Source organism: Periplaneta americana, chromosome 6, assembly GCF_040183065.1.
Source record: "Periplaneta americana isolate PAMFEO1 chromosome 6, P.americana_PAMFEO1_priV1, whole genome shotgun sequence".
NCBI lineage: Eukaryota > Metazoa > Arthropoda > Insecta > Blattodea > Blattidae > Periplaneta > Periplaneta americana.
The window spans coordinates 40,572,800-40,590,500 of NC_091122.1; the positions used below are offsets into that span (position 1 = coordinate 40,572,800).

The following is a 17,701-nucleotide window of genomic DNA, read 5'->3' on the forward strand; positions in this document are numbered from 1 at the left end:
ATACATACGTATGTATTAGGTCAGTTATGTAGGCTTAGGATATGCTATGATCGAAATACCTCAGTTATCACTTTTTGATGTCTTGACTTTTGACTGGAAAATTTATTTATTAGATCGTCATATTACAGTGATTCCAACAATTCTACTCAGTGTTAAGAATAGCTTGTCATTGTCACCTCTGGATTTGTTCTACCATTATCATCTCTCTAATATATATTAGGAATTATAATGTCTGTTCAAAATATAATATGCAATAATACAAGCTAAATTATTTATAAAATAGTTTATTGTCATGTATTAAATAGTTTAGAGTACATAAATACAAATTTCTTCAACAAGACATTATAGATGGGTGTATATGCAAGAAAACTTTAACCCTGTGTAGGTTTGAATATGGCGTTTTGAGTTGTTCAGACCTTGTTTTCTGAGTCTCTGGATCTTGAGTTTGTCTCTGCTATGGAGGATGCTGCAAAGTCGTTGAAAGATGCAGATGGTGTCTGGGTGATATTGCTTAGGCCTAATGAGAATTTGGTTGTATTAGCTTTTGTTGATGTTTCAATTATGTTAATGTTAGAATTACTTTGAGAAGGTTCGTGATCAGGAAGGTCTTTGTTTGGATTTGAAAATTTACTATTCTCACGATAAATAGTTTTGTTGTCTGTGTCATTATTCACGTCTGCAATGACTGATGTTTGATTTTTCGTCATGCTGGATTGACTGTTTTCATTATTTACAACATTAAGTAAAGGACCAATTACTTTATTCTCAACATTATCCTTACTGTTGTCAGCAACTTGATTTCGTATCAGGTGCATGAAATTCTCAAACTGATGAAGTCTTTCTGAGTCATCTGTAAAATGAATGACGGCATCAGTTTTGTCATTCATTGGCTGTTTGGATTGGACATTTTGTTGGCTGTTTGATAATTGATTGGGCTGATTGTTTTGTGTTTGAATGTTTTTGTTTTGATTAAATTGAGGATGATCTGGCAAAACTGCAGGTAGAGTAACTTGTTTGTTTGGTTGATTGGATTGTTGATTAATTCCCGCAAGTGTCATCAGGTTTATTATTTGTTTTGTTAAATCATTCTGTTGTACAGACTGACCGTTAACAGGAAAAATTTGCTGATTTTCTGGTATGTTCATTGGGCTGTTTTGCTGTGTTTTTGTCCCCATTGCTAGACTTTGAATTTGATTCTCACGTATAATTGGTTGTGTTAACTGATTATTACCAGTGTTCGTTACTTGGTTTTGAGCCTTTTGTGTGCCAATAAGTTGAGTTATTAATTGATCTATAAGCTGTTTTTGTGGTTGGTTGAGTTTTTGTGTAAGTTGATCACTGTTGTCGAATTGAGTTATTGGTTGAAGTGTGTTGGTTTGGGTGAATTTATTTCCTGCTGGGTTGGTAAGAAGCTGATTTAAATGATCAGTTTGTTGGTTTTGCAAGAAATTATTACTTAAAGGATTAAAAAATTGATTTGATTGGTCATCTTTTTGTTGTGTGAATTGATTTCTTGTGGGATGATTCGAAACCTGATTTAATTTAACATTCTGTTGATCAAACTGATTTAATGTGTTTCTTGTTGGAATATTTGCGGCGTGAATAAAAGGTTGATTTCCTTGATTATTTTCATCAGTGAATTCATTATTCTGTGGATCACCGAACTGAGTGTTAGCAGGGGGCTGCATGAACTGACTAATTTCATGATCGAGATTTTGATCGATGTTGAATTTCTTTTTCGAGTCTACTAACTTTATATCATCAGCATTTATCTTTTTATGACTGTTACCGAAATCATCGTCTATGCCGTAATCATCATAATAATCATTTTCCTCTTCATGTTCTTCCTCTTGGGTTAATTCATCCGAAGATGGTTGTTGACTCGGTTTTAGTAATCTGTTTATTATATTTAGCTCTTCTTGCGTGTGTCCAAGACGGATGACATTCTCTTTTCTTCTTGGTAGTATGCCTCGTGGTAGATCAGTAAGTCTTGTGTCATTCGTTGGTATAATTGTGGCTTGTAAGTCAAAGTGGCCTCTGGCAACTGTTGATGTAACAACTGCAATATTAGTGTCACTGAGTAGTTTCATTCCTTCCAGAAATGAATTGCAGACTCTAAAACAAGAAGAAGACATAATATTAGTAACTAGCCGTACCCGTGCGCTCCGCTGCACCCGTTAGAAATAAATATAAAGTAATTATATAATTAAAATAGGACATTTGATCCAGGGAACATTCGTGTTTGATAGAAGGATAAATCGTTTATTATGTTACTTAATTTAAATTGGATCCAAATAATTAAAATGCGATCATTTTGGTCCAGAGACTCTCATTTGATGCAATGACAATTCCTTTAACCTGTTTCTTAATTTTTATTACATGCAACCATAGTTTAATGAAGATTGACATCATTTAGATTTAATGTGTATATTTTATTTTACTTGTTATAGGTTTCCATTGAATTATGGTAATAACTTAATTTTAACCCTTGTTCTCTATGTATTCAGTAAATGGCGCTTGGCCCACTATGGTTGTGACCCCTTCAAATAACTTAAATTATATTATATATATATTATATCAGAAGTTACTGTAATAACATTATAGCATTAAGTCCATCTAGAGAAACTACACTTTCCAATGGTGAAATAATAATTAATTATACAAATCGGTTAATTTAGCTTCTGATATTACTTCATACAAACACAGAAACATTCTCTGTAGGCTATCTTTCACAGCTTTCGATTGTTGCTGTCCAAGGCCCCTTATAGACGAAGTCATTTGTTTTTTAATTTATTACACGGCCTTAGATGGCAGTTATTTTAATTTTTAAATTCATTTATCTCATTAAATATCAGTCCTAACAAAATTTTTCAAGGAATAAAACTTATCGCAAATTATTTTTAAAAAAACTTTTGTTATGTAACATTTTCACAAAAATCAATAATAAGCGAGATATTTCGATTTATTTAATTCAGGCCCCCTTATAACCCCCCTTTTAAATAATGTATTTTGAATGCCATATAGCCTGAAATCTAAGTTACAACGAACTTAATTTATATTCCAATTTTCATCGAAATCCGTTTAGCCATTATCGCGTGAAAAGGTAACAAACATACAGACAGACAGACATACAAACAAACATTTCAAAAAAAGCGATTTTCGGTTTCAGGGTGGTTAATTATATATGTTAGGACCAATTATTTTTGGAAAATCGAAAATTACCAGAAAAATTTCGGCTGCAGATTTATTATTAGTATAGATAATGAAATTACTTTCATGCCTGCGTATTTCTGTTCTTGTAAATATTTGTATGATCTTCAAAATTTAACTTCATTGTAAAAATTAACTCAATGATGAAATGTTTATTAGCTCGTCATGGAAAATTTTCCTTTTCCTAGGAGTAGGAGAAGTAGGCGAGTGAGGAATCTGAATAGACGGTCATTTATTGTGCAGTGATTGAAAAAAGATTTGCATACACTTTTATTTTTGCATTTTCTTATGTACTGATTGATACAATTATTACTATTGGAAAGGGTCACTATGACTTAGTATTGCGACCATATAGATCTTTTGTATTACTCTCCGAGCTAGGAGCATTCCCAGTTCACACCAGCTGACTACGCTAACGTTTTCAGTATGTTGATCTCGAAGCAGGCAACCCCACTTGTTTCTAAACCGATACCCTCTGCACGTTGTCAGCTGATGATCAAGGAAAGCTATGGAATGATCATGAAATGGGGTTTGGATGGAATGATGGCGATACCGAACATGGAGAAACTAGGAATTCCTGAGGAAAACCCAAACTGCAACTTCATCCATTTGTCACTATGGATTTTTCAATGAAAAATTCCAAGCTTGGTCGGGATTCGAATCCGGACCACCTATGTGGTAGGCTGATGATCTAGACCAGGCATGACCAGCCGGTGCAGATCTAGCCTTTTAATGAGGCGTGCAACAGTGACGTAGAATCTCAGAATACCATGCAGGCACACACACAAAAGAGATTCTACATCATTGTTGCACCTCATTTCAAGACTAGAGTTGGCCCAGCTGGGCATGTCTGGTCTAGAGCATCACCACAGGGACAAATTCTTTATGTAAATATATTGTTGAAAATCGTTTTATTAGACAAGGTATTTATGAGTAAATACTGTATGCATTACATAATATTGAATAAACAAAGGAGAAAATTGTGTAAAAGACGCAAATTGCTTGATCAAAATAGTATTTGCATACTGGCAGAGTACTAGTAACTAAAAATTCAGTGTTATATTAAGGATTTTAATAGTTTTGTGTTCATGCACTTTGTGTATAATAGAGCTTAATCTTCTTGTCGTAGATTCTGCTATTTTTTTAGTGGTTATAGTAGATTTTTTCGGGTGTCTACCAGTAACGAAAGTAATCAAAAAGTAATTAATTTAAGCAATATTGGTGACGAAAATAACGAAATACAGTGAATTTAAAAGACTTGAATGCTCGTGGGTAACGAAATTACGCATATTGTTCTGCTTCACTCATTTAATCTTGGATCTGCTGCCTGAGCTACAGTGGTTGGTAGTCAGTGATTACTGATTACATATGCAAGTCTATTGCTATTCATAGACATTTCGCTAGCCCGTGCTACTAGCGTGCAAAAATAGCCCTGGCTAACAACTGATTACTTGTACAGGATTCATATCATATCGTTAACACTGGTTTATGAATACGAAAAACGTCAGTTCGCTGATCATCCACTGGAAGACCGTGCTAAGAATGTCTATGAATACGGCCCTTAGAATCTAGAAGGTTGGGAGAGAAGTTGGCTACACAGCTACTGAAATGAAGATCAGAGAAACAAATCTGATGACAAATTGTGCAATAACTGAAAGTGATTTTTTTTTTCATTGTGCTCATTAGTAATTCTATTATTAAGTTGCGATAACTAAAAAAGTGACTAATTTTTGTTTCACATTTTCGGTAGACATCTTGTTTAAGTTTTATTCATATGGTACTCTCTTAATATCGTTTTTTTTTCTAATAACTCCATGTCTAAAAGGTGCCATAGATTCTTCATAGGCTTTAGATCTGATGACAGTGGAGAAGTGATGGACCTTCAACGGATATTGTATAGCAACCATTGTTTCGTTATCAGGCAGTACCATGCTTTGACAGTTATCCTGCGGAAAATAGGACTTTATGTCTAATTTCGTTGTACTGCTTGGTAAATTGGTACATAACTGCACAAAATGTTCAACATATTTCCTAGCGTCTAATGTGCCATGAGTATGGTAAATGCATAATTTTCAATAATTTTTGTCGAAGATAGGAACACATTTAAGAATAATTTAAGTGTATTTTTATAAATAAAAGTAAGGTTTGTATATCATGAATTTTTTTTCCATCAGGTAATAATAGTCCACTCATGAAGACGAATTCAATTCTCATAACTGATTTTACCGTAATGCTGAAAATGGTTGAACCAGTAATTTTCATAGAAATATAAGTAACAAAAGAAAATAAATAGTATCAGTTTTGAAACATCATTTTATATAAAGAGGGAATTGTAACAATAAATAATAGAATTGAAGAGCAATGACCTCATTTTAATACATGATATATTAGTGTTACTTTTAAAAGCTATGATAATGCTTATAATGTCTACTTGCAGCTCACGTCTTTTAATTTTTTTGTCCATTTTTAAGTTTCGTATTAGCTTTAAGGTTTGAAAGTATACAGTAATTTTCCGATTTATTCTAGCAATTAAATATCAATTTTTGTATTTTATAATGCCCATTACTGTATATATGTAAAACAAATTGAATGTCGTTGGTGTTCGTGCAAAATGTCATATGTTAAAAATTCCAAACAATTTTTTCCCCTCTAGACATGCATTATTTTGGTGCTCACATATAATTGCAGAATATCACAAGATGTGTTTTATGATAATATATTTTTATTATTATTATTATTATTATTATTATTATTATTATTATTATTATTTCTATCAATCTCTAGATACTTTGGAGCTTTGAAGTTACTTGCGTGAGCTTTCTGCTCTCTTCATTTCTTGCTTAACCAAGTCATTACCTGTTTCTGGCTTGTTGGCATAAAACCGTTGTGTAACATAACCCCATAAGAAGTAATCCAGTATTGTTAAATCACATGATCTCGGGTGCTAGTTAACATCACCACTATGCAAAATGATGAAGCCTTTGAACTTCTTCCTCAAAAGGTCGACTGTTTCGTGAGCAGTATGACACTTGGCGTCATCTTGCTGAAATGAGACGTTTCTGAGATCCATATCTTTCAATTGAGGCCAAAAATAATCCTTTATCATAGCCTGATATCTTACACATACCATACACTTCACGTAATGCATGGAATGCTTGGCAAACGGATGACTTTTTTTTTAATAATAAATTGTACTGATTTCTACGTGTTGTGGAATGGTGTAATGTTCCATGATTATTTGTCAACTACAACTGTAACCATGGGAAAAATATGACTTGCTATAGCTTCATAAACAGGGCAGCTGTTATATGTTAAAAGTAGGACTCTCTTATTGGAAGCCCCTTTATATGTTAACAAAAACTGTAATTATTATGGTGAGCCCAGCTGATCCTGTCTGTTTACGTGAACACGAGTTGTTGGAGACGAGAGGGAGATCCTTACGAAATTGTAGTAACATTTCAATTTGCAATTTAAAGAACGATTATAATACCAAAGACACGATGTTTAGGATGTCAGAATACATTAATCTTAAATTGACCAAAGTTTAAGCTCTGAAACAGAAATTATTGACACTGCCTGTGTTGAATTTCTCTCTTTTTTAATGGTAGTAATCATAAATGCGTTTGTGTTATTTGAAATTCATTTCTTCTTAATATGCACCTGTTAGTGGTATACATGTACAGAATATTGCAGTGCTGTATTTATTTTAATATTTTAGAGTGTTGTCAACTTTGTGCAATCTACTTCGAAGTGTAGTTTTCTACTGAAGTCAATACTAGACAACATGCATTTGTTACTTACTCATTAACTAAGACAAGTGCCCCAGTAATGGTGAAGTTATAAATTCGTACAGCTCCCATGGAACAGTTGCCAACATTCTGTGCTGATATGCTCACATAATTTTCCCTCTGAATCACAACATTGATTAACTGCAGTTCCAGTCTCGTATTTGGAGGTCCTTCCATGGTGAATACGCAGTCTGATGGAAAATAAAATTACAACTTCTGAAATACTAATGTATAACTTACGAAGAAACTTCATTTTGAAAACAACACGTATATCAATTACGTTAGCTCTCAAAATCACGGACTTCATAGAAATGGAAAGAGATGTGTTTTAGTAATTTGGAATATATTAATTCCCTACTTTTAATATTACGGAATGCAGATGATATTTTTCTCTGTAGAGTATTTTAAAATCACTCATTTCTTGAAGGAAGGTTGCTATAAGATATACATATGAGCTGTGAAAATCATAAGAGAATTGAATTAGTTCCTTCATATTCTCAGTGGAAATCACTTGCATTTAAAAATGGCGAAAAGATACAACCGTGGCAGTTTTATTATCATTTGAAAAAAAAAAAGATTTCATATTCTGATTGAATATTATGAACATATTAAAGAAGTATAAATTCTGCTTCGTTACTGAAACAAACTGAAATTTTAAAATTAAAAAATAGTTTTAAATTTTTATTTGTTCATGAAATTTGTATTACTCTAAATAAGTGAGTTTTCTGCCTTTTTAAATGATTATGTTCTGTTGTATTCTATCTTTGATTGTTATAATATCTTAAACCTAGCATAAGAAGAGTCATTAATGTATTTTTCTGAATACATGAAATACAGAAAAATCAATAAATGAATTATAATTATGGTTTATTTTGTGTGTGTGTGTGTGTGTGTGTGTGTGTGTGTGTGTGTGTGTGTGTGTGCACGTGCGAGCTCGCGTCGTTTTAATGCAAACTTGTCATTTAAATTGAGGGATGGTTTGTAAGAAACGAAAGATAACAGTTTCTGTGTTTTGTTTATGGAATGCTATGCTATTTTCAAAATAGGGAGTACTTTCGCTGCTAATGTGATACAGCCTCCATAAGATAAAAGTGCGTCTGATATCCAGATAATGTTTCTTGTGCTTAGAAGGGGCATGTCTAATTAATTGTGTATATTTAATCTCTTTCTTGAATATAGATTTTTTAATAATAGTTCACTAATTTTTATGGGGACATAAAATTTAAATTATTACTTCACATTTTAAAGTTGAACATTAGAAATTATGTGTTTCAACTATGTAAGCATATGTATGAAGAAGGTAACGAAAAATTAGAAGCTGGTTTACCTGTTTGAATAGTGTAACACCATTTTTCTTTATAGTGAAACAAATTACAAAAGTAGGAAGTACTTACAGAGCCATCATTTACTCGGGCTTGCTTATGGGCAGTGCTGTGGCTGCAAGCACACACCCCTCGCCCGTTGATTCTGCAGTTCCCTCCTGGTCAGCAGACTGACGCACTCTGCACACATACTTACACATGAAGACATGATTGGACAAGACTGTCTTAGTACTATTACTTTGCAAAGTAAAATTGTGAACTTGCATAACATTGCTTACTTATTCAAAGAAGCTGTTGAAATTGTTCTCCGAGATAGATGTTGTATTATTTATTTATTTATTTAATCTGTAGTCTTGTAACAAATTTCGATTTACACTGTTGCAACTCTGCTTGCAAAATGTTGGCTATTTCTTCTTCTCATATGTTATTTTACAATTCATCTTATATTCGCGGATTTGATTTATACACTCTGTTTTTTTAAGTACCTACAAATAAAAGTCACAGGATGTTAGATCTGGGATCGATTGGGCCACAACCCTGCACTAATTACTCTATTGGCAAATACGTTATCAGTTGCGCACAGTGCAGTGAACTGTAGCTTCAGTCAAGGGAGGAAAAAATTATAGAATAACTCTTCTCGGGTTCTCAGCCAGGTGAGTTGGAGATTAGCTTCCAAGCTTTCGACTGCTAGCTCTGCCATCTTCTTCAGGTTCTCAGCCAGGTGAGTTGGAGATTAGCTTCCAAGCTTTCGACGGCTAGCTCTGCCATCTTCTTCAGGGAAGAAGATGGCAGAGCTAGCTGTTGAAAGCTTGGAAGCTGATCTCCAACTCACCTGGCTGAGAACCCGAGAAGAGTTATTCTATATCAAACGCCAGGAAAGCCTCAAGTCATACGAGGAAAAAACTGTTCAAAATTACGGATATGCACCGAGTAGCATTAATTATTTCGTAAAAAAAATAGGGCTAAGTGAACAGTTAAAATATTCGATACTGGTCAACACAAAATTCAAGACTCGCATACTAAAGTCTGCTACAAGATCCTAAGGTCAGAGTGTGGTGTACCATGAGTGCGACTGGAATAATTGGGCCTGTATTTATTTTACGAAAGATTTACTGCTGTTCAGTACGTATCAGTAATTCTGAAACAGTTTTTTCCTCATTCGACTGAAGAAAGAATGCATGGTGTGTTTCAGCAAGACAGGGCTACAGATCATAATATAGTCCTGACTTCATTGCGTGCTATTGATGACATCTTTGGTGACAGAGTAATTAATGCAGGGTTGTGGCCCAATCGATCCCCAGACTTAACACACTGTGAGTGTATTAACCCTTAGTTGCCTGACATAAGAAAAAATTAAAATAAATCCGTTTTCTGTACTGAATGTTGTTAGAATATGAATTCTGAACATACAATATTGCTTTTAAATCCCCTCCCCCCCTAAAGGTGATACTTCTATTTCTATGTACCGTCAGTCTCCTTGATGGATTTTATTTATTAGGTTGCACGTAATTTCTGGTGGTTATTCTTCCAGCAAGCAAAATAAATCACAGTACTTTCAAGTACCATCAGACAACTAAGGGTTAATCAAATCAGCGAACATAAGTGAACAAAAAAGTAAATTACGAAAGGAAGAAATAGTCAACATTTCTCAAGCAGAGTTGCAATGTGTGAATAAAAATTTGTTTCTAGGTTACAACATCTGTCTCAAAGCTCAAGAAAAACAATTTCAACAGCCTCTTTGGAAAGGTAAGCAGTGTTAGGCACGGCACATTCACAATACATATTTTAATTTGCGAAATAATGGTACTAAGTTAGCCTTTCAAATCATCTGATTTATCTTGAGGCATAAGAATATGTGTGCCTTGCAACAGCCTGCTGACCGCGCGGGAACTAGAGTGGTTTGTGCCTGTGACCAGGGCAATGCTGAAAGCGAGCCTAAGTAAAATGATGGCTCTGTATATAAGGTATTAGCACTTAAATACGTGAAATGAATAGGAACTAAAATTGTAACATTTTAAATTCAAGACTAATAAATTATGAATTACAGGTGTTAGAATTAGTTGAAGTATTTTAACATACCTGGATCATCTGGGTCGTGTACTTCACCTTCACTAGTCACAAGTTTACTTATGTAGCGGTATTTGGATGTGAAGGGAGATGCAGGATCTTGATGGACCTTAAACACCGAGTAACATGGCCACAGTGATATCGCATCTTGCATTTCTTGAGAGACGCCCTCATTTGTCGTTAAGGCCATAATGACAAACACCAAACATCTGCCAAATTAAACATATATCTTCAGATTTTGTTACACTCTCGATAATATTTTTACATTTTGTATCAGATTTATTAAATCTTCGTGTGATTTCTTTACCTATTTAAATTTTATTTAAATTATTTCTAAACTTTTGGCAGTGTGGATCAGTCCCAGCATAGCTCAGTTGATAAGAGCACTCAGTGCGCCAAACTGAGAGGTCCTGGGTTCGATCCCCAGTGCCGGAACGAATTTTTTTAAAATCATAATACGTATGAGTTACAATGACTATAGAGAGTCATATAATATACAGTATTCAACATACAAGAATCTTGAAATATACTTGAGAGGAAGCCTTGCTATAGACTTTCATTATACTGCGTGTTCAGTTCGACAATTCAATCTTCCTACACTTCCACAGAGGTGTATTACGTATGTGCCAGAGAAGTTGCCTTGGAAGTACGGCGTTCATTCTGAAGAGTATTTATCGATATGTACGGTAACGCCAGTAGTGGCAAGAATGTGAACTGTTTGGAAACACGTACTGAGGTGAGTTTTTTTCTTACTGTCGGGATATGGGGAGAGGGTTAAGACGATTACTTACGTACAGTATTTGTTGACATTAACTTCGACTGTCAACATGGACAAGGAGTATTTGATTTGTGTTGTGGAATGTTGCTGTATGCAACCAATGATAACAAATACCCTGCATACGACTTGCCTGCGCAAAATACAGTTCGAAAGAGGTTATGGTAGCACACAAACCATATAGACCGCCATCTGTTGCTACGACTTTCAAGTTATACCGTACACGTTCTCAAGTTCAGATTGAACGCCTTGATTAATAGGCAACTTCTCTGACATAAAAGCTGAAACTCGCTTCAAATCGCTGACTCACAACAGTGACGTCATGACACACTTTGAAATGAACACCCAGTATTACTACAGACTTGGTTAATGTTAGCTTGATTTGTTTGCATTAAGTATTTCTTTCAACTCATACTAATACAGCTAGCTTATAATTCTTATATGAAGTACCGTAATTATGTAATCTAACAAACATTGTAATACATACATATACAAATTTTAATTTTTACCTTGACTTATTATGCATACTAGAAGAGGTGTTGTGATTATATACATAAAAACTTAACTTACGTGATTTAGATGATAAATTACGTTTCCTAGATCACTAATAGCAGAAAAATGATTTTTTTACATAGCGAAATAGATTTTTTTGTAATACATATACAAATTTTAATTTTTAACTTTATTATTACGCAGAATAAAATGTTATGATTATAAAAACACCACTTTCAAGAATTGGTTGGAGAATTGTTCTTCCTAGATCAACAATAGCAGAAAGGTGATTTTTGTGTAATCGAACAAATTTTGGTTATTGAAAACTCGAAGCCTCAGTTTTTAACCATTTCTTAATTACTGCGTGAAACATATTCTATTTTTAATTGTAAGTAAATAGGCATACTGGAAATGAATGTAATGTGTACACTTCATAGTACACCATATACAGAACACTTATTGAGTATGTGATATGTTACTCTTAATTAGGACCCGATGTATATTGAAGGAACAAAGTTGTGACTTACCTGGGGAGGAGAGTCATCCTGTGTTTGGTGCAATGATCAGAGTTGCAACTGAGAACAATGCGTGAGCTGCTAACTGCCAGTGAAACTCGAGTTGCATAAGTTACAGTAGAATAATCTTTAAGTACCAGCATACAAGAGATGAGGGTTCTCCACCTTGGTTTCATAATATATTTCCTGTATATATTATGCAATGTTAAGTTTAACAGCAAATGACATACTTAATGAAAATAATGTGCTGCTGCTAATGGTGTGATCTAGGTTTCATATGGTAAGCCTACTGACATAATGTCAACTGGGCCAGAACCGGTAATCAATATATCCAGAGCCCTACTTTGAGGTTTCACCTCTGAATTGACGTAAGAAAAACATCAGAAGCATTGAAATCTCAGTAAGGGACATAGACGCAGTAAGCTCGTGATAGATAAAGGTTAGCAACCACTTACTTTTGACATACTGAAACTAAATGGACCACAAGTCAGGATTAATGATAGGACACTGCAACTGAAGAAACAACTGCGTATGATGGGTATTTTCAAAGAAATACAATTTGTAGGTTATACAACGGGAAAAAAGAAACAGCATTTCTTATAATCTTCGAATGTATAGCACTAGAGTGAAGAAAACACATGTTGGAGTACGCCTGAAAGGGAAACTTCAAACGAAAAATTTTGTAAAAAGGTTACAAAACGAGTTACATAGAATGGTTAAGGGAAGTACAATAAGATCTAAAGCTGAAGTCTTATGGATGGAAAAACCAGCCTCCTAATCCATATTTTGAACTAATCTATTCCAATCTAAACATAATAAAATTTATAGTTTTAATTGAAATTTGTAGGCTAAGTTTGGTAAATCTTTGAAACTGTAACAGTAGTTTGAAATGGAGATTCAGAATTTAAGACATTATTACAAAAACAACTTTGTCAAAATTGCTATTTTTGAGGAGAACAATAAAAATAAATAGAACACATGTCAACTATTTCTGTACAACTGGTGTTTATCCTTGTGACTATTGCACGTGACATGGATCATTTTTGGAGTCTATAAACGTTTGAAATAGTAGAAAATGTGTCCTTAACTCAATTTCATTAAAAATGACTAGGGTTGTTTTTGTAATAATGTCTTCAACGTTATCGTGTTTTGTTGTACAGGTTGTTTGAGGTCTACTTTATTACGTATTATTTGTTGTTGTTTAGTGTGCTGCATTTGACACTGACGCATTGGCAGTCTTACTGTGCAGTACTTCCTAACCAAGTTAGTTTTTCTTTCGACTGTTGGACAGACTTCTAGGTGTTGTTCATTCAGTTCTTCATTGGGTGTCTACGAGAATGCAGTTTGGTGAAGAAAGAATACCAATTTTTTTGGAAATGTTTAGCAAGACAGTCATGTCCATTAGATAACATGAATTTTGCAACTGCTGATTTCCGTGAATTTGGAATTGCTCTTAAATTTTCATACATTTGTTCTGTTTCTTATTGATGGCTGCTCTTTTAATTCTGGAGTCATTCTTCAATTTCATTATTAATTATATATGTCGTTTAATTGAGGTGTAATTCACATGGATTTTTTTTTGTTAGCTAATAAGGGATCCCATTTTTTTCGCAAGCATGTCTGCAGTTTATTTAAAAAATAATTATCATAGGAAATTGTTTTCGGTTACACCAGGAAAAAAAAAAAACTTTCTTTTTCGTAGATATTACGAAGAACAGAAACTTTTTTTAATCCTGAATTGATTATTATCGATAAAATATGTTTTAATCAAGTACACGAATAACATAATGGCTTCACATACCTTTGTCGAATTATTTAGTAGGTTTAAATTATAAAAGAGTGAATGGTCCCGTAAGTTTCCCTACAGAAGTTTTCCAATCTACCAACTTATATTCTGTTTACTGCTTTCGCATTACCATTCATTGTGTGATGATACCTGATTTTTTGTGATATTGGTTGTCATGCTGATGTTTTCCATATACGAAAAATGTGAAGTTAAGTGACCTATTAAAGATTTACGTTTAGAGGTTTTGTCATAAAATAGTACATTATGCAACGAGCCTATAATGGTAGTAATTAAGACGCGAGTATGTTTATGAAACTCGCTTGCGCTCGTTTCATAATTTTCATACGAGCATCTTAATTACCATCATAGTCAAGTTTCATACGACTTTTTATGCTCGACCATATTGATTTTTATATGCAACTGTTACATAGCTAGTGTGTATTATACTGTGCGGTTTTCATTAATACTAAACAATTTCTGTCTTAGAGAAATAAAAGCAAATGGAGAGGTCATTATAAATTATTTTACTCATCTTCTTTTTAAGGGACACAGCTGTCAGCTAAGTTATGTCATTACCAGAACATGTTCGAGTAAACATACGTTTGGTGTCTGAATTTTTATTTACTGGGGTATAATGAATTATGCCTTTTTTTTTCCTCCAGTAAACTACAATGACAGACTCAAAATACTTCACAACTACAAAGAAGGGAGAGATATTTGAGCTGAAATCAGAGCTCAACAATGACAAAAAGGAGAAGAAAAGAGAAGCTGTAAAAAAGGTTTGTGTATTTCCTGTTATAATTCTGTATTGAAGGGAATTATAATATTAAGATTCCATTATTTATGTTAATATATTATTAACTTTAAAATATTGAAAGGCAATATATTATTAATTTTAAAATATTGAAGGCAATGCTTTACATCATTAGGGAAGAAGATTTAAAAAAGTGTTACAAGATTACAATTTCTTTGTAACAAATTATGAGCAAGTAAATAGAAAATTTTGTTATAGAGAGATGCATTTCAGCTAGTTACTGATTTCATGCCAATGTAAGATATACCTGGTAAATAGTTTGTGTGAGAACCAGAACTCCAGAATATCTATAATAAAACATAATCTGTTAAAGGGAATATTAGAAATGGAAATAGTGTGATTACCATCTAAGCTCTCGTCTCAGCACCACTAGGACATTTATATACTTAATAATTTTTCTGTGTGTTACCGTACCTGCTTTTTTGTTGTCTGATAGCATATTAATAAGATTTTATCGTAACTTATCGATTAGCTGACAACTTTTCACTAAAGGCTTTGGAATTCAATTTCCAGAAGTCTCTATAGTTATTGATGTGGGAAAAGTAACAATGGGGAAGATATTATCAACAGTAATCTCACTAGACGTTTTGATTTATCTAGAGAAAATCAAAACTCGAGTGGGATTTAATTGACTATTACACGATTAGAAGAAAGTATATAAAGATTAGAAGTAACGAAGTACTCCAATACAATAAAATATTAATTGACTTACGAAAATACAACTGTCTTCAAATGTATTATTGTACCATCTCAACATTACAAATATTACGCTAGATGCATGCTAGATGGCAGTAGTGTCTTTATACAGACACACTAATGATTACTATTCAATAAATCTTAATATTAAACAATCTCTGATACGTGACTATCCATAATATCATATAGCAGAAGTTCTTTTTATCTTCTCAGAGCAGAAGCTATAACATAACCTAACTAATATACACAAGTGTTAGAAAAGTTTTAATTAATGACAATGACATAAAAAATAAACATGAATAATTTTAAAAGGAATAATTATTGAATGTACAATTTTCAAATTTGAATGTGATGTTATATGGGACGTGTGCATAATAGAAGTGGAACTCGTTGATTTAGGCCTACATGGTGTATTCAACTTATTTAGGATTTCCGAATGTTGCTCTTCATTTATTTGTAAATCGGATTTCAGAAGATGCATAGGTATGATCAGTGATTTTTATTAATTCTTGTTCTTGAATGCCAATGCGAGTCATATTTGAAACTGCTGTGCATCGACTGGAGTGGTTTGTAATTTTATATATATTTTTGACGTCCAGACCAGCGCAATTTCAAATGTTGGCAAACAAAGAAACAAATGCTAGGGACGCGATAAAATTAAACAAATGCTAGGGACGCGATAAAATTAAACATATGCTAGGGACGCGATAAAATTGTGCGATAAGCAGCTATGATTGGTTGAAATACGTCCTTTCGTACCGTTTTATTGGTCAAAAGTAGTATGACGTAGTAAGAGTGTAATAGTCAGGGTAATTAACTTTTCCCTGCCATACCCATTCTGCTATTGCTTCATTACTGCGAATTATTTATGAATAGCCTATGTATATCAGAGAGACATTAAGTTAATTAGAATATAATATTATTGCGAACGACTGCAGTGAATGCAAAAATAGCTCAGAGTTTAGATCAAACTTCTTGATTCTTCTTGATTTCCTCAGACTGAAATTCAGAAATGCACATTATTTCTTTTATTACGATATAGACTTAGTTCTGTATACTTGTTCGAACAGTGACTACCATTCCATACCATTAACATAATCATTATTGGAATCATTATTGCTTTTATACTAGTAATATACCTAAGAAACTTCTAGAATTATCCTTATTTTGCCTAACCGAAGTGAACACATGTACTGTGTTTCATTCATCAAAATAAGGAAACCACATACCAAAGGTTTATTTGTCAGAAAATAACTTAATACTCATCAATTGAATAAAACGGTTCTCTCTTTCTCCAGCAGTCAGTTTTCACTGTAGTAATTATAAAACTGTTAAAATTTAACTCAATACAGTCCCAGTTCTAATTTCACTTTTGTGACTATGAGAAATATTTTTCTGTCGAAATTATATTTTAACACTTCTTGTTTGATACATAATTATAAATAAGTTCAGACAGTTAAAATGTTGGAAATTGAGTTTGAGTGGAATGGCTTTCATGGATTTTGTTCTTAGTCAATTTTGTTCCCTGTACGAGCTATTGCTTTGTCTCCAAACTAAGTTTTGCACATGTAAGTCCATGGAAATGGAAACACCATTCATAAGGTATCCCCATAATAAAGTATAGAAGTCCAGATTGTAGTGGTACCACAGTCTAGTATATACAGTCATGAAGCTTGAGTTGTGAGAGTGCTAGGAACAATAGACTGTGCCGGTACTATTTCGAATTGTCTGTAATGAAGCGATATTAGCGATCCTAGTGGTTAGCAACTATCTATGGATGCATATTTACTACGTATTGAGCTTCGTGACTGTATATACTAGACTGTAGGGGTACCTTATTCGAATCCATACAATAGAAACTTTGAAGTTTATATTCCTCTTATTGTTATTTTTTGTGGAAAACATAAACTCATATTCAATATTTTTTTTGTAGACATAATAGTGAATTTTTTTAATTTCTACCTACTAATGGTTGTTTTAACACTTAAAATGAAAATGTATCCAGATAATGCTGATTTGCATATAGTAAGCCTATGCATACCATTAAAAGCTTCATATAGAGGCTGAGATTAGTTTAATTGGTACAGCAACAGAATAACTTCCTTATTGCAGAAGTAAACTGTGCTACTAATTGCTTTCTAACCCTGATCACTTCTGATGTACATAGCACGTGCTTGAAATTGTAAACTTATGATCCCACATGAGCAATGACATGGCATCATCATAAGCTTTCACC

The 17,701-nt window shown here is 33.3% G+C and overlaps 2 protein-coding genes across 2 annotated transcripts in view; one reads left to right on the plus strand and one right to left on the minus strand.

Annotated features, from left to right (window-relative positions):
- AP-1-2beta (adaptor protein complex 1/2, beta subunit) overlaps positions 1-17,701 on the plus strand; it is a 63,601-nt gene that overhangs the window by 18,701 nt on the left and 27,199 nt on the right. The window contains exon 2 of the mRNA XM_069827977.1: positions 14,618-14,734. Within this exon, the coding sequence (XP_069684078.1) occupies positions 14,627-14,734 (108 nt within the window). The 5' untranslated portion in view covers positions 14,618-14,626. The remainder of the gene's footprint in view (positions 1-14,617; positions 14,735-17,701) is intronic.
- On the minus strand, positions 269-12,490 carry LOC138701260 (interaptin-like). Its single transcript, XM_069827970.1, has 4 exons — positions 12,182-12,490; positions 10,400-10,596; positions 7,012-7,189; positions 269-2,115 (listed from the first exon to the last, which is right to left on the minus strand). Exons 1-4 carry the CDS (start codon positions 12,343-12,345, stop codon positions 411-413), a joined length of 2,244 nt encoding a protein of 747 aa, XP_069684071.1. The 5' UTR covers positions 12,346-12,490; the 3' UTR covers positions 269-410.